Below are 26216 nucleotides of genomic sequence, written 5' to 3'. Positions count from 1 at the left end.
CATTTGGGTTGCGGGTTAGCAGACATTCATCCCGGCTAACTTTGGCCGAGAGAAGCGGGTTAAATCTCGGAATCCCACAACTGTGGAGGGAGGTGTGCACAGCATTCTCCTCCAAGCAAATGAACGTAGTATACGCAAATGTTATCCCCTTTTATTCCAATATTTGTCCTAAAATCATCATGAATCTTTACCACAATATCAATGTTTGACACTGGTGTGTCAATACTGGATTTTATTGATAGCAATGCCATAGCAAATTACCGGTATTTTTTTTACATTTTTCTTCCACTGCAGTAGGTCACGTCCCATAATAATTGTAACTCACAATATTTTCCCAATGCAGTAGTACAAATTAATATGAGTGGTATATATATATATATCACAAAGATATATTTAATAACAGATTTGTAAACTTGGATTTTTTTTTAAATGCAGTTCTTGTTCTCAGTATATTACGTAGCTAATCAAGTGGCATGCCAGTCTAAATACGCATTAAATATGATCCATGCATAATCATCAAGTGATGCACACAGCTGCACCCCGTGTGCACCTCCCACTCCCACGCGAGACGTTGTGTTTTCGTGGAGAGGAGACAGAGGTTCTCACTCCCGCTCGGAGCGAAAGGCCAACTTTTAATTGCCACGAGTGCGATGAGCGCGCACGTTCCCACTTGACTCGGTCGGAGTGGAGTCACCGGAAAGCTCGTCATGACCTCCGGGATCCGCGTCTTCCTCCTGGCGGCGGCCGCGCTGCCGCTCCTCGCCGGCGGCGCGGCCCCCGCGGCCGGCCGCGTGAGAAAAGTGGTCCGGACCCGCTCTTGTCTGGACCTTCCCGAGGAGATCCTGGAGCAGATGTTCGGGCGCCTGTCGGTCGGCGTGCTGAGCGCTTTCCACCACGCCCTGCAGCTGGAGCCCCAAGGCAGCGTCAACCGGAGCTGCCCCAGCGCCGCCCCCGGGCGATCGTCGGCGGCGGAGAGCGAGAGTCGACTCCCGCTCAACCTCCTCAGCGTTTCGCCCTGGGCCTACAGGTAACGCTATACATGAAACTGGACTGTAAGGATGCATATTAGAGTTCATACATGCGTTGTCATCACTTGAGTTTGTATTGATTTATTCCGGGGGTCTGCACCGTGATCGCAATGTCTGATTTTTACACTTATTTGGATTCTCTGCATTACATAATAACTGCCAGCAAAGCTGATTTGTGCAACAAAGTTTTTAGAAGCGTCATTAAAACGACGTCATGGAATGGCATTTTTTTTTTTTTTACCGAAAACGTGATTAAACGAGGCATACTTTATAACTTTGAATTTAATTGCAAACAATATTAAAAAATAAAAATGTATTTATCAATTATATATCAATATATATTATTTATCAATGAAAAAGGATTGTACATTCACCTACGGTTCAAGTTTAAAGTTTTAACTTTTCCATTTGGATTTTACAGAAATGAGTTTTGTTTTTATCCTGTCACAGTGCATGATTTGTTTTGCAGTTTTTCCCAACACAATCCAACAAACATTTGTTGTTTTTCAAACGTTTGAGTATAATTAACAACTTTCATGTCCAACACGTCTAATTAAATCATTAATGTACAGATTTTTAGATTTCTGTATTTAAGCACAATGTTTATTTTCAAACTGTATAATGCCCAAGTTGCTACAAAAAATAGTAACGTCCATCACAATTCAGATTGATTTGTTTTTACGAAGCGTCCCCAACGCACCCCCTTTGCTTACTGTATCATGATACCGTATCGATACTCTACTACAGCATCTGCCGTTCGCCCTTTTTCAGGATCTCATACGACCCGAACAGATACCCCCGCCACATCCCCGAGGCTTACTGCCTGTGTAAAGGCTGCCTGACCGGGCCACATCGGCAGGAGAGCCGGTACCATCGGAGCACTCCCGTCTACGCTCCTTCCGTGGTCCTCAGGAGGTCCGGTTCTTGTGTCGGGGGGCGTCACTCCTATTCGGAGGTCTACGTGTCGATCGCGGTGGGCTGCACCTGTGTGCCCCTGCTGGACAAGGACCGGGCCCTCCAGAACACCACCCGGACTCTTGACTCTTGGAGGACGGCAAAGTCCAAAGCTCAAAGATCACGGGGATAAAAAAAAAAAAAAAAAAACAAGTCGGCATCCATTCAGAAGTTTTTGTAACATTAGAACTGGTCACCTGACCCTTTTTGTAAATAATACTCAAATTCTCTGTATGTGTTGAGAAAGGATCCAATTAAATTAGTACATTTATGAAGATTTGTCTACTTGAAATTATTTAAATCACCCAACAATTTGTCTTCAGAGGAAATTTATACTCCTCATACTTTTAAGAGGGGGATCATCTTCTACCTTGGTAACAATGTAACGTCAACCACTCGAAAAATATTGCTGGAGCGCCGTCATATGGACGAAATGTACTCATATTATGTATTTCATACCACTGCCATCCTCATCCATCGAATTTGTGAACCGCTTATTCTTACAAAGGTCGTGGGTGTGCTAGCACCTTTCTCAGCTGACTTCGGGGTAGACCCTGAACCGGTTCTTCAGTACTGCAGTACACCCAAATGCACAATCAGGTCCACTGACACACCCAAATTCGGGCGGCCGTTTGCATCACTAAGGCGCTCGGTAGATTGAAAGAGGGTTCATACAGATGACATCATAAAGACCGCCACGCCTCCTCGGACTTCTTCATGAAATACTCAATTGTGTCCAGTATTTGTGTTCATATAAAAGTACTGCAAAGAGACGCAAATGAACAATCGGCATTTGAGCATGAAGGAGGATGACCTCTACTCAGGCTACAATGACTATAATCCACTTTTTGACTGCAAGGTAAGCGCTTTTTGTTATTACTGCTATTTTACTTCATGGCCACTCTTATCGTAAACATACTTCATAAGCCTTTTTTTTCTCCCCCCATTTCTAAAGGAGTTGGAGAATGATGTCAGCTACCAAGAAACAATCAAGAGCAGTAATGGAAAAAAAGGACAGTTGCAACCAGTATGTACAATAGTCATCATAATTATTATTGTGATGCTTATCATCATCATCATTATTATTATGTGAGGGGTGCAGTATTTTGAAGTTATGTCCTCTCATTTTGCACAGAGTAGTGGAAATTTTGCAGACTCTCCCACAGTGGGTCGGCCTTTAACTTCTTCTGGAGTAAGTAAACGTGTGCGTTTGTTTCATGAATGTGCACGTTTATATGTTTGTTGAATGGATGTGTAGAGTTGATTTATGGGCAGCACGGTGGTTCAGCTGCTAAAAGCGTTGGCCTCACAGTTCTGAGGACCCGGGTTCAATCCCGGAGCGCATGTGTGGAGTTTGCACGTTCTCCCCGTGCCTGCGTGGGTTTTCCCTGGGGCCTCCGGTTTCCTCCCTCATCTCAAAAACATGCAAAGTTAATTGGACACTCTAAATTGCCCCAAGGTGTGATTGTGACTGCGGCTGCTTTCTGTCTCCATGTGCCCTGCGATTGGCTAATGACATGTTCAGTTTGTACCCCGCCTCCTGCCCGTTGACAGCTGGGATAGGCTCCAGCTGCGACCCTCGTGAGGATAAGCGGCCAAGCAAATGGATGGATAGTTGTTTTATGTTGGTGTGTATGTGGCAAGTGTCATGTTTGCGCCCATGTGTGTGAAGATGTGCATATCTCTTGTGTGTCTATTGGTTGTTCCTGTGTGTCGTATGTGTTCACACATATCTTGTGTCTGTTTTTGCTCCGACGTGTGTCTCGTGTGTGTGTGTGTGTGTGCATGCATATTTTTTTTACTTTTATCTATTTATTGTGTAATTTACGTGTGTGTGTAGATGTGCGTATCTCTTGTGTGTCTGTCCGTTGTTCTTGTCGTGTGTATTCACACATATCTTGTGTCTATGTTTTTGTTCCCGTGTGTGTGTGCACATTATGTATGTGTGCGCATCATTTCTGTCATGTTTTTGTGTGTGTGTGCATGCATATTTTTTATTTTATATTTGAATACCTGTCTATCAACTGTGATTTCTGGATTTGTGTGTGTGTGTGTGTGTGTGTGTGTGTGCGCATGCATGCATGCATATTTTTTTTACTTTTATGTATGTATTGTGTTATTTTTTTTGTGTGTGTGTGTGTGTGTCTCTCTCTCTCTCTCTCTCTCTCTCTCGTGTGTGGGTTGTTACATATCCATGGACACGTCAACAAAATAATGACCACTTATTTTTGCTGCCAGTCTCGTACTCCCATGCCGTCATCGGTGAGTCGACCAATAACAGGCGCAGTGCAGGTAACCCACGCTAGTGTCCCCAAAAACAAATGGGACTTAAAATTGAGCCCACAGGCACCCCTGGGAGGAAGATGCAGATGATACATTTACACTATAAATGATTGAATACAGCAGAGCGGAGCAGCTCGTCCCATATCTGCAATTAGCGCTGCGGGTTATTCCTCCTCGACCACACGATGTGAGTCAACACAGCCACTTTTTCAAATTATTGATACTCTTATTTGATTATTATTATTGGTCCATATGATGCAAAATTGACTTTTTCTTTAGGCCCAACATATGATCCTCTGGGCCAATCCAGAGGTCCCGCACCCCCACTGGAAGAGAAGAAAGACGACACGTGAGTGGACGTCCACGGTAGCTACGGTGTTAGCCGTGATGGGAACCGTCAAACTGTCTGTTGCGGTTTTAGGCCGGAGGAGAAGATCAAACTCCTGGAGAAGAAGGTCAATGACTTGATCACAGAGAGCTGCTTGGCGCAAAGCATGGGCAACTCACAACTGGTCAGAATTTTGTCCAAGTTCCACTTCAGTCAGTACTTTTGATTGGGTGGGGGTGGCTGGAGGGGGGGGGGGAGTATATGCATTGGTCTTAATGTCCAAGTTGTGACTCATTAACTATTGTGGACTGGACACCTATACAAAACGTTCCTTCTGGATTGTTTTTCTTAATCTCAAAGTTGTGCATCAGTCACTAAAGATGACCGCTATTGATAAAATTCTTTTCTTCTGTACGACTTGACTAGTATTGATGTCAAAGTAGGACATCTGTCACTTCAAAAAAACAAAACTTTTGTTCTATAGAGCTCGTGCACGTGACGTCACCATTTTCGCGGCGCCATATTGCGGGTCAAACAGAGCTGCTCGACAGTGTGGGGGACATTGAACCGGATCAGAATATACACAATGCCCGAGACTCGCTGAGCTGTTGGTTGTCACAACAGACGAGACAGATATTCAAAGATATAATAATAACTGAAAAGACCAGAAAATATCGATGGATTTCTGCAATTAAACGTTAGGGATGGTGCCCAACCAAAATACACACACGCCTGTGTAGGGATCGCTTCATTTCAGGTTGGAATTATTCTTCTCAATCTCAAATTACCAAGAAGTATTTATAATACCAAGTTGGCTCATTTGAGAACAATGTTTAAAAAAAAACAAAAACAAACGACAGGCGTTGTCTCCAACGTACAGGAAGCATGTTGCAGCCACACGTAAATCTTTGGTAAACCTCTCCCGACAGACTTTTTTTTTTTTTTTTTTTTAATATGCATTGTCCTCAAATGAGTCTAATGTGTATTTTAAAAAGAAACCGGCGGTCACACAGAGGTTTATGTAGGTTAACGTGTGGCCGCAACACGCTTCCGTGTACGGGGGCTGAAGTCTATTCCATCGGTTTATTTTCTTTTTTAAATACGCATTGGACTCATTTGAGAACAATGCATATTTAAAAAAAAAAAAAAAGAAAACATCTGTCATGGAGAGGTTTACCGAAGTTTAACGTGTGGCCGCAAAACGCTTTCTGTGAAGAGGAGCCGACTCGCTGTCTTTTTCTTTTTTCCAATCATAGTTAATGAATGCGAGTTTGTGTAAAAACCAGCGGTTAAATATTGGTATTTGTATTAAAAAAAAATCTGAGTGGCTCTATCGCTTTGTGGGATTTATTCTCGATTGAGAACAGATCCAGCAACAAAGTATTTGTATGCGTCCAGACTTTTCCGTGTAAATCTCGACGACTTACTCACCAGATCCATGTGTAGATCCAGTTGTCCAAGACAAGCTTAAGCTTGTGTAAATTCCAATTTCTTATCGGCGAAAACATCGACTTTGAAATTAAATATGGGTCCTCGATGCCAAGTGTCTCTCATTTTTCCACATACTGTCATTTATTATCACCTTCTAAATGTTTAACGGTATCGGACAAAAGTCTGGGCGTCGTGCTACAAGACGTATTTTCGCGTCGTCTCCAACTGACTTAGCATTGAAGAACGCTTTGTTTGACCGGCACTTCCGGCCAGTGATGTGATTTGATGACGTAGGTGCACGAGCTCTAAACGTCTTGATTTCAAAGTTAAGACTCGTGACAGTTGACTCGTATCCAATATCAATTTTCTTCATAATGCAGATGAGTCTCAATGTCAAAGTTGCGTTTCAGTCACTCCAGTTGACTGCTCTTCAACAAAAAAAAAAGTATTTTGTTCTTTGCATATAACTCACGCCGATGGACAGCTGGTCACAAGCCGTTGCTGACGGGTGTTGACTTGAAATTGAGAATCAGTTACGAACTTTTTCGTCGTTGTCTACTGCAGCGACTGATGCAGAACGTTGGCGTAAACAAGGCTCATGCGGGTAAAATGAAACCGCCTTTGACGAGGTACTGGCATCCATTTCTGTTCACGTGCGTAACCTTCAGCCATTTTGGAAAATGTATTGACAGGCTCTAGAGAAGGCCAAAGAGGCCGAGAGGATGGAGCGAGCGCTAGAGAGGCAGAGGGAGCAGTCCCGAAAGGCCGAGCATATCAACGTACATCTCACCTACGCTGTGAGTGTGGCGACAATCAGGTCCTGACGTTATTGTCGCCCGTGAACTTGTGTTGTTATGTTTGCTGCCAGGTTCTGCTCAACCTTGCTAACCAGTATGAAAACAACGAGATGTATCCGGAGGCTCTGAGCAGCTACCAGCTCATCGTCAAGAACAAGATGACCAACGCCGGTAGGCTAAACGCTGACTCTGGACCCCTGAAACGGCTGTTTCAGACCACCGTTGTGAACTTTCTGTGACTTTTCAGGCAGGCATAGCTTTCTGAAACCTTTGTGTGCGACTACTTGTGACAGACATTGAGTAACTATCAAATTTGAAGTTGCTCAGTGGTATTCACTATATTGGGGATAAATTTTCAAAAACTTTGACAGGCATGTGGAAAGGAACAACACCACCCTAATAAAACTCTTCAAAGTTTCCATTTCCAGTGTTTTTTCAGGCATGGCTTTTTTGAAACTACTGTAATTTCGGCCTCCCATGACCACCTGGTTATAAGCCTCACCCAGTACATTTGTAAAGGAAATACCATTTGGAACATACATACGCCGGCAGCTGTGTAAAAGGCGCAAGTACCCACATTGAAACACGAGATATTTACAAAGAAAGACGGAACACAGAGAGTTTAACGCTAGCGCTGCCGTGCTAACGCTAACAGCGCCGCGCTAATGTTAGTGCTGCGCAACATGCTAGCGAGGTGCTAACAGGGCCAGTTAAAAAAACACACCAGTAAAAATCACTGAGACAGGAGCAGCACGTTAGCACAGCGCTAACGCTAGCGCAGTGTTAACAGGGTCGGTTTAAAAAAAAAAAAACACAGGTAAAAATCACTTCCTCGGCACATATATTACGACGATCTCACTCTTACCTTTTCCGCTCGAGTGCTCCCTTGTGGGCGTTAGAAAAAAAATGCACAAATTAGCCGCATCACCGCATAAGCCGCAGGGTTGAAAGCGTGTGAAAAAAGTCACAGCTTATGGGTCGGAAATTACGGTCGTAAAACCACGAAAAGGGTTTTCTTACGAGGGACAGAAAAATGGCAGACTTATCTTTGTTATCTTATATTATATATATATATATATATGTATGTATATATATATATATATATATATCTATATATATATATATATATATATATATATATATATATATGTGTGTGTGTGTGTGTGTGTGTATATCGTTATCTTTTTTTGTTGGTCTACTTATAATAGGTATGGTTCCCAAATTTCACGTTACAGAGTGAAACTCCCTTCGGAAGCAGAATTTCAAAATAATTGATTTAGTGCACAGGTGTCAAACCTGAGGCCCGGGGGCTAGATGTGCCCCGCCGCAAGATATTATGTGGCCTGCGAAGGCAAATCATGCATATCAACTTCTGAGATTTTTGTTCAAATCTGTACCAAAATTTCAAATCGTTGACATATTGCTAGCATTTTTGTGCTACTAAACATCAACAATAGTTTAGAAGAAAAAAAAAAAAACATTGCACTTGAGTTCTGATTCCAAAACTAGTTCATAAATTTCATGTATAAATATGATGAGGCTGTTAGACATTTTTATGATTTCACAGTCATAACAGCCCTCTGATGGAAACCGTAACTACAAAAATTGAGTTCGACACCCCTGATTTCGTGGGAATGGCGCCGCTGACCTGACGTTAACTGCATTTCTTGCTCTGTCCAACCTTTCAAGTCAAAATGTTCTCGAAATGGCTTTTCCTGCCCTTCAGGACGCCTGAAGGTGAACATGGCCAACATCTGGGTGAAGCAGAAGAACTACCCCAAAGCCATCAAGTTGTACCGCATGGCGCTGGACCACATCTCGGACGACTACAAGGAGATGAGGATCAAGATCATGCAGAACATCGGCACGGTCTTCGTGCTGCTGGGCCAGTACTCGGAAGCCATCGCGTCCTTTGAGCACATCATGAGGAAGAGCCCCAACATCAGGACCGGCTACAACCTGGTCCTCTGCTACTATGCCACACGGGACGCCGACGGGATGAAGAACGCCTTCCACAAACTCCTCGCCGTGCCCCTCGACGTGCAGAACGAAGACAAGTACATCGCCGCCAACGTGAGGGAAACGCTTCTTTTTCATGGTGTGTGTTTTTGCAACCCTTGTGTTCAAATTCGTAAAACGATGCCGTCTGTACTAGGATGACATCAAATCCAACATGTTGATGGAGGTCATCAAAAACGACAAACTTCACCAAATGGAGCGAGACTTGTAACCGCGCGTTGGAAAACCGCAGCATATTTACCGGATGAAATGTAAAAAAATGTAACATAGACATAAAATGTGTCCATCCCCATTGGCTCCCGCAGGAAAGCCCGAGCCGAGAGGTACGTTATGACCTCCGCCAAGCTCATCGCTCCGGCCATCGAGGCTTCTTTCGCCGCCGGATTTGACTGGTTTGTTTCACCACCTGCGAATATTCCGCGTAGTCGAAGGGAAACGTTGGGCAAGGGTTGGGTTTAGACTCACACCTGACACCCGTTTCTCGCATCCCGATACACTGAAACTGTCCCATCGCTCTTTTCTCTTTTGTACGTGTGCGCGTGAAAGGTGTGTGGACTTGGTGAAGAACTCGCCGTATGTGGAGCTGGCCAATGACCTGCAATTAAAAAAGGCCATGACCTTCTTCAGACAGATGCACTTCGACCAGGTCAGACTTTCCTTCCAGGCGCAGTCCACCTCATTAATGACAACGCTTTCGCCTGACACGGAGTTCCCACTCGTTTAAGGCCATGAAAATCCTGAAGGAGGTCGCCAAGCAGGACAGCAGAGTTAAAAGCGCCGCGGCCAACAACCTTGCCAGTCTCTTCATCCTGGTACGTGCTCCGGGTTGTGTGCGTCACTGAGATGACCCGACCACCTGGGGAGGGGGAGTATAAATGGAGACCGTCACACCTTCTCAGTAAGCCGCAGTAACAATTTTTGCAGGTTGACGGTTAACTAGCGTGCCAGTGAACCTGTTGAAGCCTCTTTTTAAAAATAAATCTGCGATCTCATCTCACCGCTCAAAGCACCTTTGTATTCACTCGCAAAGACTCCCAGTCAAAAGCTTGACGCGGTTTCTCATTCAGTCGTGTCCACCGGCCCTTCAAAAGTTTCAGTTGCTGTTGGTTCCAGGAGAAAGACTACGAGCAAGCGGAGCGCTACGCCGACCTGGCCGTGAACGCGGACCGCTACAACCCGGGAGCCTTTGTGTGCAAAGGCAACACGGAGTTTGTTAAGCGCGATTACGTCAAGGCGGCCGAGTTCTTCAAGGAGGCGCTGAGGAACGACTCCTCCTGCACCGAAGCCCTCAGGAACCTGGGTAACCTCTCAAAAGAAACACCATCTTGGTCCTCCGCTGTCAAGGGAGGACAAAGAGTGACAAAACCCGGTTGTTGCTTTTGTCTCCTTTACCAACAAGGTCTGACGTACAAGAAACTGAATCGTCTGGAGGACGCGTTGGGCTGCTTCCTGAAGCTGCACAGCATCCTCAGGGACAGCGCCGAGGTCATGTATCAACTGGCAGACATGTATCCTTCGCACGCTCGTCAGCCAGGAAAACAAGGAGTACAGATGGACCCATAAGTCGTTTTATTTTAAGTGATATTTGGAGCTGATATTCATTTGCACTAAAAAGGAAAATAATGGCATAAAAATTTGGAATAACATTAACTCTAACACTTTGTTTTGATCCCTTTAAGATTTTGTTTTTACAGCTTTTCAGATGTGCAACATGAAGTTTTTTTTTTTTTTTTTCCGAATCTTTAAAAGTAGACACCTTCGTTAAAACAAACTGCAGGGGAAACGGTGACTACACAAATTCTGCACAGATCTTATGGCGAGACCCACAAAAGCTTATGTTGGTCATAAAAAGGGCAACATTTTTGCTGAAAAATGCAAATGTTGTAAAGGCTTGTTTACAAAAATTTTCGATGGGATTTTCCTGTAGAAATGCAAAAAAAAAAAAAAAAAAAAAAAGCCACTAAATGCCATTGTGAAAAATCTCGACCAAAATTTCAAATGGTCGTGTTCCATAAATGATAACGTCATATTGCAAGCATTTTTGAATTACCAAACGTGAAAAATAGTTGGAAAGACTCATTACCCTTAATTTCTGATTCCAAAAATAGTTCATAAATTGATGTAAATATGACGAGGCGATCAAATATTTTTAGGGTTTCACAGTCATAACGGCCCTCTGAGAGCAACCATAACTACAGTGCGGCCCTCGACAAAAATGAGTTTGACACCCCTGATTTCGAGGCTCCGTGTTGTATATTTATCTTAACCTCCCGTCAGCTACGAACTCATGGAGGACCCTCATCAGGCGGTTGAGTGGCTGATGCAGGTCATCAGCGTGGTCCCCAACGACCCCAAAGCTCTGGCCAAGCTGGGAGATCTGCACGACTTGGAGGGGGACAAGTCGCAGGCTTTGCATTACTACTGCGAGGTACCGTTTTGAGATCGTGGACCCAGATAGTTCCACTAGAAACCAACTCAAAATCTCCCCTATCATCATCATGGGGGTGGTGATGATGTCACTTCCTGGGCAGTCTTTCAGGCTGTTCCCCTGCAACATGGAGGTGATCGAGTGGTTGGCCGCCTACTACGTGCAGACGCAGCTCTACGAGAAGGCCATTCACTACTTTGACAGGGCCATACTTGTGCAGTGAGTCCAACAAACGTACACAATTCATGACATATTTTCAGATTCAAAGAAAAAAATTACCGTCTTAAACTATGCAAACTATCAACATTATTACAATAATATTGTTTTTTTTTTTTTAATTTCATAAAGCTCAAAAACAGTGAAGGGAATGAACCTAACATGATTTTGTAAATGTCAAAGACAATTTCATCATCATTTAACCTAATCTACGTGTTTTTGTAAACAAAGTACAAATACCATAATTCCCGGCCGACAGAGCGTACCTGGTTATAAGCCTCACCGAGTACATTTGTAAAGGAAATACCATTTGCTACATACATACGCCGCAACTGTGTAAAAGCCGCAAGTACCCAGATTGAAACGCGAGATATTTACAGAGAAAGACGTTACACAGAGAGTTTAATGCTAGCGCCTCCGCGCTAATGCTAACGCTGCACTAACAGGGCCAGTTAAAAAAAAAAAAAAGCATACCAGTAAAAAAAAATCACCAGACATGGCAGTAACACGGTAGCTCATCGCGAACAGGCCAGACTGGTAAAATTCACTTCCTCGTCACATGTATTCCACCCCTCTCACTCTTACCTTTTCCACTCGAGTGCTCCCTTGGATGAACAAATTAGCCGCATCAGTGCATAAACCGCAGGGTTGAAAGCGTGTGAAAAAAGTCGCGGCTTGTAGGCCGGAAATGACGGTAAACGGGTTGCGTTCTGTCCCTCAGACCGAGTGAGGTGAGGTGGCAGCTGATGGTGGCCAGCTGTTACAGGAGAAGCGGTCAGAAAGTACACCTGCAATCATCCTAACACTACTCCAGTACATTGTATTATACAATACTGTGTACCCTGAATCAATGTTATTTTATTATTATTATTTTTTTTAATTCTTTTTTCAGGAAACAGTCAGAAGGCTCTGGAAACCTACAAAGAAATCCACCGCAAGTTCCCAGAAGATCCGCAATGTAATTGATCTCATTTCATATTTCAACAGGCGCTTGTACAACAACTAAACATTTTTTTTTTGTGCGTGTTTGTGTATCGAGGTCTTCGCTTCCTGGTGCGGCTGTGCCAGGACATGGGCCTCAAGGAAGTCCACGACTACGCCAGCAAACTCAAGAAGCTGGAGAAGATGAAGGAGCTTCGGGAACAAGTACGTAACGTACCTGATAAGAGCTTTTGGCGTTTTAACACGAGAGACCGGTCTCCAGACCAGATTTTTGAAAGTCTTGGTCTCTGGGGGTGGCGGTGAGGATTGGAAACTTCCCCGTTTGAATGTTGGTCTTTCTCCAGAGAGCCAAAGCTGAGCAGGAAGTAAGTACAAGAAGCCGAAGGACCGACAGTGCAGCCTCTCCTACTGGTCAGTACCATTGTACTACTACTACTAGTACTACTACAACAACAACACTTCATGCAATAATAACATTAAAGGGTAACCAAACAGGAGGAAAACAAACAAGTCTTTTAAATTTGACACATCACTGAGAAGGGTCTTGTTAACAAGCCTGACAATAACTGATTGGCGATGGATTTTAACAATTTATTTGTGTGATACAGCTCCAAATAAGTATTTGAACACCTGTCTATCAGCTAGAATTCTGACCCTCAACGACCTCTTAGTCCGCCTTGAAAAGTCCACCTCCACTCCATGTATTATCTGGAATCAGATGCACCTGTGTGACACCTGTCCACCCCATACAATCAGTAAGACTCAAACTTGTAACATGGCCAAGGCCAAAGAGCTGTCCAAAAAGACACCAGAGACAAAATTATACAACTCCACACGGCTACGGAGAAATTGCCAAGCAGCTTGGTGAAAAAAGCTCCACTGTTGGAGCAATCATTAGAAGATGGAAGAAGCAAAACATGACGGTCAGTCTCGATCGGAGTGGAGCCCCGTGCAAGATATCACCTCGTGGGGTCTCATTGATCCTTAGAAAGGTGAGAAACCAGGCCAGGACTACACCACAGGACTTGGTCAATGACCTGAAAAGAGCTGGGACCACCGTTTCCAAGGTGACTGTTGGTAATCCACTAAGACGTCATAGTTGGAAAGCATGCATGGCACGGAAGGTTCCCCTTTTTAAACCAGCACATGTCAAGGCTTGTCTTAAGTTTGCCAAAGACCATTTGGATGATACAGAGGAGTCATGGGAGAAAGTTTTGTGGTCAGATGACACCAAAATGGAACTTTTTTGTCATAAGTCCACGAACTGTGTTTGGAGGAAGACGAATGATGAGTTCCATCCCAAGAACGCCGTCCCTACTGTGAAACATGGGGGTGGTAGCAGCATGCTTTGGGGTGTTTTTCTGCACCTGGGACAGGGCGACTGCACTGTATTTCTTGTACACTGCATTGTATGATTTCTAAGTGGAAGAACTTGCAATATAGCAGGGCGTTCAAATACTTTTCTTCACTGTATGTGTATCTATCTGGTTCGTATTTCTTTCTCTCATCTTTTTGTTGTGTATTTCTCGTTGTCTCCATCTGTCCGTGTCTGTTTCCCTGATGTGTATCGATTCCGTGCGTTTCAGAGAACACATCAAGTGTTCCCAAAGGCGAGCGTGCGGCCGCCCCTGTGACGTCACTTCCCGCTTCCGGCAAGCTTTATGAGAACAGCGGCAGCCCCAAAGAACTTGGTGGGTATTTAAAAAAAAATAAAATAAAATACGCCACTCATAACCCGGGGCAGCTTTCTGTACCATGAATGTGAACTTTTTTTTTTTGTGTGTGTGGGTTTGTATAGACGCGTCTTACATTGACCCGCTGGGGCCCCTCGCCGACCCGCCCCGGGTGGGCGCCAAGAAGCAGGCGGACGACGACGTCTTTGCCGGAGAGGACCTCGGAGACGAGCTGCTGCCCGAGTAGAGAACGCCAACGTCGTGTCGGTTGGTCTCGCGCAGCTTAGCTTTCATAACCGTTTGTGTTATACCATCCAGACATAAAGTACACTTTTAGTTATTACACAGTATATACAATAATTAATTTAGTGTATCGACTAAAATGTATGGTACATGAACTCTAGTATGGTGTTACATACACAGTAGTACACTACCGTAATTTCCGGCCTACAAGCCGCGACACGCTTTCAACCCTGCGGTTTAGGCGGTAATGTGGCTAATTTGTGCATTTTTTCTAACGGCTCCAAGGGGGGCACTCCAGCGGAAAAGGTAAGAGTGAGACCTGTGGAATATATGTGCCGAGGAAGTGACTTTTACCGGCCCTGTTGGCGCTGTGCTAGCGTGTTGCTGCTGTGTTACTGGTGTGTCTCAGTGATATCTACTAGTAAGTTTTATTTTAACCGGCCCTGTTTGCACTAGCGTTAGCGCGGCGCTAGTGTTAGTGCTAACGTGAAACTTTCTGTGTACCATCTTTCTTTGTATCTCGTGTTTCAATGTGGGTTTCGATTTGGCCACTTGCAGCTTGTACACAGCTGCGGCGTATGTATGTACCAAATGGTATTTCCTTTACAAATGTACTGGGTGAAGCTTGCAACCAGGTGCGCTCGGTAGGCCAGGAATTACAGTATATACGTCAGTACAAATGGTGGTACATGCAGTACTTACACTATTATACAGTGTATACTGTGGTACATCCATTGTTGTACATACTATAGATATACTTACTAGAACAGGTGACAAAAAGTGGCATATACATAGTAGTACAAACACATTGGTGTACATACATAATCTACTACATATGCTGTAGCGTACATGTATTACAAACAGTTAATAAATCCGAGTATACACTGAAATACATAGTGTACACTGTAGGACATCATGGCTCATACAGTGCTATATGAGTCTCCTTCAAAAGTATTGGAACAGCAAGGACAACTCTTTTGTTTTTGTTGCGTTCTGAAGACATTTGGGTTTGAAATCAAAATATGAATATGAGCCAAAATTTCAGAATTCCACTATTTGTCATTTACTTACATTTATTTACTGTACATCTCGATGTATTCAAACAACTCAGGACAGAGCACCTTACGTTTGAACCAAGCCACTTTTCAAGTGAACAAAAGTGTTAGAACGGACATTAAATGAATTTAAAACGAATAACTAATTTCATTTTTGGTGCAATAACTGCATCAAACCTGAGCTCCATCGACTTCACCATTCTTCATTTGATCTTTACTGGAGCCTCTTTCAGTTCTTGTTTGTTTCTGGGGGTTTCCTTCAGTCTCCTCTTCAGGAGGTAAAATACATACTCTGTTGGGTTAAAGTCCAGGGATCGACTTCCACCTTGTCCTCCATGATGACGACGACTGTACACAGTAGTACTTACACGTTAGTACATAGTGGTACAAAAACTGTAAAACATATGGTATAATAACAGATGGTTCGTACACTAGAACATCCCGTGTGGTAGAACTGTAATAATGTTGCCATTTTTGTCATGATTTGCCTTTTTTTCTAGCATCTTCACCGCATCCCTCATTGTCCAATCAGCAGCCAGGATGTTCCGGATAGCTCTGCCCCCTTCACCCCCTTTCGGCCAATCAACAGGAGAGCAGCGGTGACGGGTAGTTGACGAAGCATCGGAAGTCGTTGGACAAATTGCGCTCGTGCTGAGGCAGGAAGTGATGACACATTTGGACGTCCAAAAGATCCTTGGCTAGTTTTTCCATGATGGCTCCTGAACGCAACACAAGATACTAAGCTAAATGTTGACACAACACGTCTTGAAATAAAATATTTTCTCGTTGTTGTAGCGGATACTAGTGCTGTGTAACTTTCAATAGGAACATTAGCACTGATGCTAATGCTAACATAACCTCCATGGTGCCTCCTGAACGCAACACAACATACTAAAAGCTAAATGCAAACGCAACACATCTTGAAATTAAACATTTTCTCCTTGTCGAAGCGGATACTAGAGCTGTGTGACTTTCAATAAGAACATTGGCACTGATGCCAACGCCATCATACCTTCCATGATGGCTTCCTGAACGCAACACACCATACTAAAGGCTAAATGCTAACACAACACGTCCTGAAATAAAACATTTTCTTGTTGTTGTAGCGGATACTAGTGCTGTGTAACTTTCAATAGGAATATTAACACTGATGCTAATGCTAACCTAACTTCCATGATGGCTCCTGAGCGCAACGCAACACAACATACTAAAAGCTAAATGCTTACACAACACGTCGTGAAATAAAACATTTCCTCGTTGCTGCAGCAAATACTAGTGCTGTGTAACTTTTAATAAGAACATCAGCACTGATGCTAGTGCTAACAACCAGAGCGATGCCCTGCGTGGTCCACTGACGTACACTACAGAAGGATCCGATCCGGGGTTGTTATAGCCAAAATTCTCCTTATGACAATTAAAATTTCAATTTAATCATCTAAAAAAGATTGTAAATGCCATCTCTGACCTGTGCACAGCAGCACTTTTCCTTTGCTGAGGTACTTGACGGTCTGGGCCACTTTGGTGAGACACTCCTCAGAGAGGTAAGGCGGGTCGGCCAGGACCACGTCAAAGCTGCCGGGCGCCAAGCCGCGCTCGGCCGGCGCCAGCGGCTCGTTGTAGTCGTAGAAGACGAAATCGTCGCCGTAGATGGAGAAGCGGCGGTCGTACTCCAAGAGCGCCACCGACGCAGAATCTCCGCCAACTGGGCCGGACAGTTGCTTGAGCTTCTGGTAAACGCTGGGTGCGCTCACGCAGGCGATCCTGTGAGCACGATTCACAGGGAGAACGCATTCAGTCTCAAAGTAGTGGTGGGCCATGTGGAAAAAATAATTCCCTCAATTTGGCATTTCATAAATCTATTCTCAAGGTTTTTAATAAAAAATATAGCAGCCCAACCAAACATTTTGTTCAGTACATTTTGAGTCACTTTCTCAGTGAGAGGCGTGCCTGAGTTAAGTTGGTAGCACGGAAGTTGTTCCACCTTTATTTTTACAGTTAGCGGTCCTAAATTATCCAATTAGGGTACAATCTCTCTGTGAAAGGCAGATATCTATAGCAATATTTTTTATTTTATTTTTTTTTTAAGTGGTGGGCAAGTGAACCCTTATCAGGCACATAGATAATCCTGACAATTTTGCCATAAAAGATTAAAAGCTTCAAAGGTTTCAGTGATGGTGACATCTAGTGGACAAGTGAAGCCATAGCAACCTCGAGACCACAACTGAACCACTTGCACCATTTCCCAAGCAGAAATAAAAGTTCAGAAAACTACCATTCAAGTGTTTTGTTCATTCCTACCAGATAATGATTAATTTGTCAGTACAACAACATATGCAGATGCATGCCCTGATAAAGATAATAAAGAATAATGCAAAGTCTTGAATCCATCCATTTTCTTCGCCGCTTATCCCCACGAGAGTCTCCCGGAGTGCTGGAGTCTATCACAGCTGTCAACGGCCAGGAGGCGGGGTACACCCTGAACTGGTTGCCAACCAATCGCACGCAGGGCACATGGAGACAAACAGTCACATTCACAATCACACCTTGGGGCAATTTAGAGTGTCCAATTTTGTATGTTTTTGCGATGTGGGAGGAAACCTGTGTGCCCGGAGAAAACACAAACAGGTACAGGGAGACATGCAAACTCCACACAGGCGGGGATCGAACCCGGGTCCTCAGAACTGTGAGGCCGCTATAATAAAATGTGAATTTATTTAAAAACTACTAAAAGTCCCATACAAGATGAGAGATACTTCCTACTTTGCAAACAGTGTGACAATTCAGAAACTTTTTTTTTCCGAGTGCGTGTTTTTATGTAAAACCTTCAAATGGTTTCTCACTTGTGGATTTGTATAGTCGACTTGCTAAAAATACAATTCTGAAGGAAGAAGCGCAAAGCTAAATAGTCATAAGTCATCATTAGTATTTTTTTTTTTTTTACCTTCCTCCTTCTCCAGCTTGATGTAGAAGCTCTTCAGCCAACCGGGTTGCAGTGTCATCAGTGTACCAGAATTGACTCATTCTCTAGCCAAATATACAAAGCAGAAGTAGCGTTAATTTTTTATTGTGCGGGATCCTCGCTTTAGGTTTCCAATTACGCCATCTTGTGTGTCACAGTGGTCAGCGAACACAGGTGATAGGTTAAGCGAGAAGTTTTTTTTCGAGCGTTAATTTATCCGATTGGTCAGATGTCGGTGGTGACGTCATTGTAACCTATCCAATCCCACAGTGATAAAGTACACATGTCGTAAATCTGTACAAACCGAGGTCCGCCTGCCAGTAGTAGGCTGCTCACCCAGTCCTCGCCGACTGCTCCCACGGCAAAGTGGTCCTCGGGTTTGGAGTTGTCGCCCCCGGTGTCCTCGGCTCGGCTCTCCTCGTAAAAGTCCAGCAGAGCCGCCAGAGTGTGAGCAGACAGCGTCGGCACGTCGTCGTCTCCATCGTCGCTGTCGCTCATCGTTAACGGCGGAGATCCAAGCCTGACTGTATCTAAAACACGAAAATTGATAACAAACGGGATACTTCCGTTGCATCATTTAAACACAAAATACTGTACGACAAAAGTGTTGGACTATTGGTTACATTGAAGTGGAGAAAAACTGCCAAACTAAACTCACTTGTCGCCGTTACTCCGATGTGGCCACTATCCGTGCGTGGTGGGGGCTGCGGGCTGATGGCGTCACCACGCTGGTCGAGCATGTGGAGTCGCGGGGTGATTACGTCATCACAGAAAACCCAAGCCACAAAGTTGGCCGGATGTTTGATAAATCGCCTGACATTCAGTTGCCACTTTGTACTTTATCACACATTATCAGAAAGCTTTGGATTTTTTGTGTGCCTTAATAAATTTAATTTTCATTTAAAAACTGCATTTTGTAATTCCTTGAGTTGTCTCTGCGTTATATTAAAATTGATATGATTTGAAAGTTTTGTGTGATATGCGAAAAAACAAAAAATAAAAAAATGAGGGGAAAAATATTTTTCACAGCACTATAATTAATAGTCATATATTTTATACTGAATTTGTATGCATCCATTTTCATCCACTTACCCAGGATCAGATCTGAGAAGGCCAGACTTCCCTCTTCCCAGATCCCGGGGCGTTCCCAAGGCTGCCGAGAGAATGCATGTTTTTGCGATGTGGGAGGAAACCAGAGTGGCCACAGAAAACCCACACAGCCACGGGGAGAACGTACAAAGTTCACACAGGCGGGGCCGGGATTTGAACCCCGGTCCTCAGAACTGTGAGGCCGACGATCCAACCAGTTGCCGCACCGTACCGCCACATTAAAGTCATGTAAAAGAAATTAAGATGCCAGAAGACCATACAATCCAACTTTATGTACACTTTTAATGTGGTCAACACACAGGTAGTGTGGTTGAAGTCTTTCTGCTCCTTTCCCCGGAGGAAATGTCACATTAGAAAAATACTACTCAGAATCCAGTCATTGAATGTCTCTTGATGAGCTGAAATCAAGCACAAAGGTTGACTGCCCCCTGCTGGCATACAAAACATTTCAGTCTCAGCGTGTCGTGTGGTTCCTCAAACAGAACAAAAATGGAACACGCCCGCAGGCGGACGCCAGCATGCGCATGCTTTCGCTTTTTTGGTGCCTGACAAAAACAGCGCACTTGAACGCAACCGGGCGCCCTTTGTCGTCATGGTGACGCATGATACAAGGCACAGACACAGACGTACACTTTACACCTTACGACAGTACACACAAAGGCACTCTGGGGAGATTTGGAGATGTGTGTGTGTCAATGTGTGCTCGTGTAAATGTGTGTGGGTTAAAGTGTACGTTTATGCATGTGTCGTTTGTGTACTTAGCATAAATGTATGTCTGTGTGGAAATGTGCGTATTATCTGTGAACGTGTGTCAATGTGTGTGCCTACATCTGTATCCATGCTTGTCCGTACGTGCGCATGTAAATACACACTTGTGGGAACGTCTATACGCATGTGTGTTTGTGTGGGGTATATGCATGTGTGTACAGTAATATGTGTGTGAGTGCATTTGTGCCTGTGTGTACATTCTCTAGACATAATGGTCCTCCAACAGCTTCAAAGGCATTCAAAAAGCACACTGGGGAAAAATAGATAAAAAAAAAAAAATCTTTGTCAACTTCCAATAACACTGTAAAGATGTGTGTGGATGTGTCTGTGAGCTCCAGCAGCTTTGACTGGTTGCTTTGTGTAACCTCCATCAAGAGCATGTCCGTCCGTCCGTCCGTCTGTCTGCACTGCAGTCCAGTAGGGTTGCCATGGCGAGCGTCCTTCCCTCTCTACCCATAGTTTATAGTTGGCGGGCGGGTGTACTTGACCTAAAAAAGGCATGACGTGTGTCCATGTTTTTGCAGTGGCTACTTGACGCAGAGCAGCCCCCCCACGTTGGCCACAAAATCGTCAAGGCTCTTGAGGAAGGCCATCTTCTGCTTCCGCTCCATGGCGGGCGGCGTGCTGCTGGCTGTCAGCGTGTTGAAGGCCACCACCAGGCGCCCGTAGATGACCGCGTCACGCTGGGACGACAGCAACGACTCCACCAGGTCCGAGTACTCCGCCTGCAGCAAAGGAGCAGCAATGTCACATCACTGTACCATGAAACTTTGTGAGAGATATCCATTGTATTACAATATTAGTAAGGCTCAGTGTGACTGTGCTGTGATACCAAATAATATGTTGATTAGCACAACAGGATTAAAATAGCTTTCACACACTGTCGGCAATGGTGAGCAACATGTTGAAATATATGGAAAAGGAGGATTTGGATATACAGGAGCGCCCAATGCTTGGGTTGCAATCATGTGATAATCGCCGCCATTTTTACAGACAAGCTAGGCGTTGCATACGACATCACATTACCGCTTACAAAATGATCAGAAGAGACTTTTAAATAACAATTTTCCTTGTGTACTCGAGCTTCGTTCAGATCTCCACGTCGTTTATTTGCAAGCCACTTTTGTTGAAGTTGTTTCGATAACTCCATTGTATCTTCTCCTTCATGCAATCTAATCTTTGGAACACGGAAAAATCGCTTCCCAATGTTTCTGTTTCCGCGATTTTCACATCCGTAGACGCAACCAAAATGATGATGCTCCCAAACCGTTTTAAGGTTAATGTTATGTTGCCTCCTATATTTAAAATACAGAATTCACTTTCTGTGCACTGTATTGTCTGTGCTTTTCATCTTGGATCAGGCTTTGCCATCTTATCCTGCACTTTTTACTTTGGCTTGAGGCCAGACCAAAAAGAGAAAATCTCATCGACTTTAACCACTTTTTCTTCGACTAGTCACGTACTCTGAATGAATCTTAAAACAACAGCATTTCTTTTTTAACTCTCTCCATTAATATCGAAAGTAAATATAAGCAGCGTGTCTAGCTCGTCTTTGCTCTATGGTGCCCAGACTGTGTTGCGAACTAAAGCAGCGGTGGTGGACGCTGTCATTATAAAACACATTGATGGGCTGCTTAAGTACTGTAACATTTGTAATTATTATGAGTGTATGTCTTTAAGAGTGGGGAGGGGGGGTGGGTGTGAGGTAAACTATGAAAAAGAGAGTGTGGGGGAGCAGCGCTCGTTGTTAGAGAAAGTTCTGTGTGCTGCCTCAAAGAAACCAGAGGTTTCTACTTTTCATTTTTTAAAGTACGTATGTGAATTGTGCCATTGGATGTAACGACCAGTCATCCCTCACTCATTGAACTGAATTGCAAAATGCCACAAACTGAATAGCTGTCTGTCAGACTTGCAATTTGCACTGGATTATTTTTTTTTGTTTGCGCGCAACGCAAAATATCTGCGAAGAGACTGCATCAGCGCTGCACAATTGCGCACGCGCGCAGTTTCGAGGGAACATTGGTTGATGACTGCCTCATGATCGACTCGACGCATTGAGCACCCCTGGCCTAAGACAAATATATGATATTGCAATACAGTACTTGGGTAGCAAAATTGATAGTATGATGATAGTTCCCGGTGATACAAACATTGTCATCTCGCAGCGAACTGGAATCTGACCTGGTGCAGACAGACTAGCGTGTAAAGTGCTTCTCCGGCTGCGACAGTCATCTCAGTGTTGTGCTTCTGCAGTACCAACATGTCGAACACCAGCTGCAACATCAGGCACAAGTTCAAATACAGTCACTCGCACAAAAAGGACGTGCGCACGGCGTGTGGCGGGGGTACCTTGAGGAAGTGTCGCGTGGCCATGAAAAGGGGCGTGTCCTTCTCCTGGTTTTTGGCACATTGCTCAGCCAATGGTGACAAAGCTTCCAGACAAAGCTGACTGATCTCCGAACCCATCCTGAATAGCCAAGTTAAAGACATCTACTTGAAGGAATGAATGCTGCACCTCTAACCTTTTTTTTTTTTTAACTTCTATGTGCATCAGTCACTACAGTTGATGGCTACTCAAAATCTATTTGCTTCTCTATGTATGGGCCTTAGGTTTCTGGATGCATGGTCCATCAGTCCTAAAGTGAACAGCAGGTCTAAAGCTGTTTTATCCAACATGGATCAGTTACTGCAGTGAATAGTTAACAAAACTGCAATTTTCTGAATCCATCCATCAATCCATCCATTTTTTGATCTGCTTGTCATCACAATGGACACGGGAGTGCTTTTTCCCACTATGTCTCACTGTACTGTAGTGACAGATACTTCTAAAAAATAGGTTTTGACTAAGGTGCCTGGTTAAGTGACTAAGGCATAACATTTGACATTGGATTGTAAAGCATGATTTTTAGTATGGTTTTAATGAAAAAAAAGATAGCCCGAATGGACCCATCTGGTTTTTCACCGCACGTCGTGATGTATTCGGATACGGATTTTTGTATCTCCCGCAATGAAAATCCTCTTGAGGCATTCGTTTTGGAGAAGAAGCAGGAAGTGATGTTTTTTTTCCAGAAGCCCACAATGACAGGTTCTTGTGTTTATACCAGTTTTAACGGCGTGAAAGTAGCTGTTTTTTTCCTGCGTGTCAGCCAAAACGCCGTCTCATTGTATTGCTGGTTATTGTTCGAACGCTCGGGAGGATGGATTCACTCTTCATACTTTTCCAAAAAGACCCGGTTCGTCGTGAAAAATGGATTGCACAGGTGCAAAGGACGAGAGCTTTGTGGGTTCCAAATGACAGGTAGGTATGTATAGAGCTATTAAAAAAATAGTTTGGCGGGGACGACATAATCCTTCTTTAACCTGTTCATGGGCAGGGTGGCAATTTTTTGCCTTATTGAGATAAAAGTCTCCTAACAGGCTACAATCAAGAAAATAACACTTCTTTTTCGTTTATGGTTAAATTCTAATGATAACTTTACTAATTTATAATCTCATCCCAAAAATGGGACAGTGCCCGCGAGAAGGTATTCGATCATCCCAAAAACCAGAATCAGAATCAGATTAAAACACTTAAATATTTTCATATACTGAAGGATATAATGCGTGAAAATCATGATCTCCCAAAAATGGGACGCTGCCCACGAATGGGTTAAGCGAGCGACCGCGGATGGCCGCAAGGGACGACAACGCCGTGGTTGTCGTCACTCGCGGATGAGTACGCTACATACTGTCATACGTATTGTCGGGGAGTCTGTTGTCTTTTAGAAGTGATCTGCATATCATCTAAATATGGCTCAAAACGATAGGGTAATATTGACCTGGTCACTTCACTCGATTGTGAGATGTTCTCTTGTTCGAAAAGAACTTCCGTGTCAGAAGGGATGTCAGAAAAAAATCAGAAAATCTCTGTTGTTCTGTTTTTCAATGGCGACTCTCCGAGTGTGACAGGTGCTGATGACGTTGCAGGCAATATGCCGACCACTTAATTGTCGAATGAGACTTCAGCAGCTTTGCGCATGGATGACACACTCCCCGCTCATATTTATTTTTTTGTATAGACATTGAAGTGAATAATATTATATGTAATTTTCATTATCTATTTTACAATGTATATAGGGATATCAGTGGCACTTTAACCATATAGCCCAAAGCAACCAGGATGTCTATCGTTGTGACTGATGTAAATCTGAAAAACAAGACTTTTGAAAAGTTGCCTAGTGTGGTGACAAGTGAAAAGGATACGATGTCATCCCTAACTCCAGCGAGAACATGAGGCTCTTGAAGAGATCCTCGGGCAGCTGTGGGATCTTCTCAGGGAAGATCTCACAGATGAAGGTGATGAGCTTGTAGTACTGGTTGCACAGAGATGGGAACTGGAGAGAACAGGTGGCGGTTTGGCAAAGAGCTTTGCTAAATTCTTGCTTCAAGGAGAATACTGTTGAAAACGACCGTGTCTAACCTTGAGAAGGTCCTGAGACATGAGAGGAAGAACGATGTTGACGCCATATAAGACAACGTCTGCGGCAGACACCGGGCGACTGGACGCCGGCGTGCCCTGGTCTTGGCTACGGAACACCTCATCTGGAACAAAAATGACAGGTGCACGTGTGAGTTTAGAAAAAGGTGCTGGGGCACATTGATGCACAACTCCTCTTGTAAAAAAGATGGGAAAACATACTATTGTAGTAATTGTAGTGTACGAATATGACAAACATCAAAGAGATATAGTACAAGTATGCCACCATTTGAACCAAGATTTTAAGCATTGATGACAGTGACAATAGATTATACACCGTCATTTCCGGCCTACAGAGTGCACCTGCTTATAAGCCTCACCCAGTACATTTGTAAAGGAAATACTATTCGGTACATACATAAGTCGCACCTGTGTAAAAGCTGCAAGTGCCCACATTGAAACCCACATTGAAACACGAGATCTTTACAAAGAAAGATGATACACAGAAAGAGTTTTTAAGGTTCTAATACCTTAGCTTAGCTCAACATAGCAACAACACTGTAGCACGAACAGGGCTGGTAAAAAAAAAAATAAATAAAAAATAAAAACATCCCTAAATCACTGAGACGCGGCAGTAACACAGCAGCAATACGCTAGCGGGACGCTAACGCTAGCGCGGCGCTAACAGGGCCGGTAAAAAAAAAAAAACATACCGGCAAAAGTCACTTCCTCGCACATATATTCCACCGGTCTCAGTCTTACCTTTTCCGCTCGAGTGCCCACTTGCGGCATAGAAAAAAATCCACAAATTAGCTGGATCACCGGACAAGCTGCAGGGTTGAAAGCGTGTGAAAAAAGTCGCGGTTTATAAGCCGCAAATTACAGGAATAGCTTCCTTGATATCTGCGGTCTCTCGCCTTCTCACTTTTAACATTACAGTTGAGCCAATGCGTATTGCACTACACTAACATTACTGCAGACTCTGCAATGTGACTGCTGCGCAGACCGAGATCGCGATGACGATGCTCGAACAAAACATTGTGCAGCCCCACTAGACAAAAAACATTGAGGTGGACAATCCCCGGAAATGGATACACAACTCCCTTAGTAGCATGACTTTTGATATGAAAGAAAAAGCGAGTCACCTGTGTCACTGAAGTCTATGAACTCTTTGGACAGCAGGTTGGTGAGCAGCTCCATGATCAGCAGCAGATCTTGGTACTGGTCCTCCTCGGCGGCGGCATCGCTTCGCTTCCTGCTCTGGTTGTTCTTGGAGTAAACCTGTAGCAGCGTCAGGCACGCCTCGTACAGCTTCATCGACTTGTTCTGCACACGCGAGAGATGACCGCTGGTTATTTCCACTTGTGTTGGCTCTCTTTTATACAAGGACGGCGGTTACCAACCTCTCCCAGGTAGCAGATCTGCTTGTGAGCGACCTCCACAAAGACCTCAATGATAAGGTTGATGGTCTCCGGTGTGTTGCTGTAAACCTGAGATGCGCACGTTTGTAATCAATGACATGGACA

The 26216-nt window shown here is 44.0% G+C and overlaps 4 protein-coding genes and 1 long non-coding RNA gene across 14 annotated transcripts in view; 2 read left to right on the top strand and 3 right to left on the bottom strand.

Moving 5' to 3' along the window:
- Positions 1-113: 113 nt before the first annotated feature.
- On the top strand, positions 114-2115 carry il17d (interleukin 17d). Its single transcript, XM_061840961.1, has 2 exons — positions 114-1027; positions 1800-2115. Exons 1-2 carry the CDS (start codon positions 708-710, stop codon positions 2113-2115), a joined length of 636 nt encoding a protein of 211 aa, XP_061696945.1. The 5' UTR covers positions 114-707.
- Positions 908-2611, bottom strand: LOC133511893 (uncharacterized). Of its 2 annotated transcripts, none has more exons than XR_009798061.1 (3): positions 2510-2611; positions 1849-2071; positions 908-1021 (listed from the first exon to the last, which is right to left on the bottom strand). It is a non-coding gene; the product is annotated as an uncharacterized LOC133511893 (long non-coding RNA). The 2 variants fall into 2 exon arrangements; XR_009798060.1 differs by having other exon boundaries at positions 2487-2608.
- Positions 2612-2622: 11 nt separating this feature from the next.
- Positions 2623-16196, top strand: LOC133511888 (intraflagellar transport protein 88 homolog). 7 transcript variants are annotated; one of them, XM_061840952.1, is made up of 25 exons: positions 2623-2841; positions 2938-3009; positions 3118-3174; positions 4221-4274; positions 4389-4452; positions 4545-4614; positions 4687-4777; positions 6717-6821; positions 6893-6992; positions 8548-8894; positions 8977-9047; positions 9146-9232; positions 9387-9486; positions 9566-9652; positions 9954-10140; positions 10240-10348; positions 11118-11268; positions 11372-11487; positions 12206-12258; positions 12377-12442; positions 12524-12630; positions 12771-12837; positions 14013-14117; positions 14225-14366; positions 15898-16196. In XM_061840952.1, exons 1-24 carry the CDS (start codon positions 2761-2763, stop codon positions 14344-14346), a joined length of 2469 nt encoding a protein of 822 aa, XP_061696936.1. In that variant the 5' UTR covers positions 2623-2760; the 3' UTR covers positions 14347-14366; positions 15898-16196. The 7 variants fall into 7 exon arrangements, 6 of the variants coding, with proteins under 6 accessions (XP_061696936.1, XP_061696935.1, XP_061696937.1 ...); XM_061840951.1 differs by having other exon boundaries at positions 4386-4452; XM_061840954.1 differs by lacking the exon at positions 2623-2841 and having other exon boundaries at positions 2978-3009; positions 4221-4244; positions 4329-4452.
- On the bottom strand, positions 15980-19163 carry eef1akmt1 (EEF1A lysine methyltransferase 1). Of its 3 annotated transcripts, none has more exons than XM_061840958.1 (5): positions 19015-19163; positions 18693-18886; positions 18339-18421; positions 16863-17158; positions 15980-16116 (listed from the first exon to the last, which is right to left on the bottom strand). In XM_061840958.1, the coding sequence occupies exons 1-5, from the start codon at positions 19094-19096 to the stop codon at positions 15980-15982; spliced, it is 792 nt and encodes a 263-aa protein (XP_061696942.1). In that variant the 5' UTR covers positions 19097-19163. The 3 variants fall into 3 exon arrangements, with proteins under 3 accessions (XP_061696942.1, XP_061696944.1, XP_061696943.1); XM_061840960.1 differs by having other exon boundaries at positions 19011-19160; XM_061840959.1 differs by having other exon boundaries at positions 18980-19152.
- Positions 19164-19728: 565 nt separating this feature from the next.
- xpo4 (exportin 4) overlaps positions 19729-26216 on the bottom strand; it is a 38183-nt gene continuing 31695 nt past the window's right edge. Inside the window, exons 18-24 of the mRNA XM_061840762.1 lie at positions 26094-26180; positions 25836-26016; positions 24694-24815; positions 24477-24607; positions 22584-22701; positions 22416-22508; positions 19729-20959 (exon numbers count right to left, since the gene is read on the bottom strand). Coding sequence (XP_061696746.1) covers positions 20762-20959; positions 22416-22508; positions 22584-22701; positions 24477-24607; positions 24694-24815; positions 25836-26016; positions 26094-26180 — 930 coding nt within the window. The 3' untranslated portion in view covers positions 19729-20761. The remainder of the gene's footprint in view (positions 20960-22415; positions 22509-22583; positions 22702-24476; positions 24608-24693; positions 24816-25835; positions 26017-26093; positions 26181-26216) is intronic.

The sequence above is a fragment of the Syngnathoides biaculeatus genome, chromosome 14, assembly GCF_019802595.1.
Source record: "Syngnathoides biaculeatus isolate LvHL_M chromosome 14, ASM1980259v1, whole genome shotgun sequence".
Taxonomy (NCBI): domain Eukaryota; kingdom Metazoa; phylum Chordata; class Actinopteri; order Syngnathiformes; family Syngnathidae; genus Syngnathoides; species Syngnathoides biaculeatus.
This window is presented reverse-complemented; position numbering and strand designations above follow the sequence as displayed.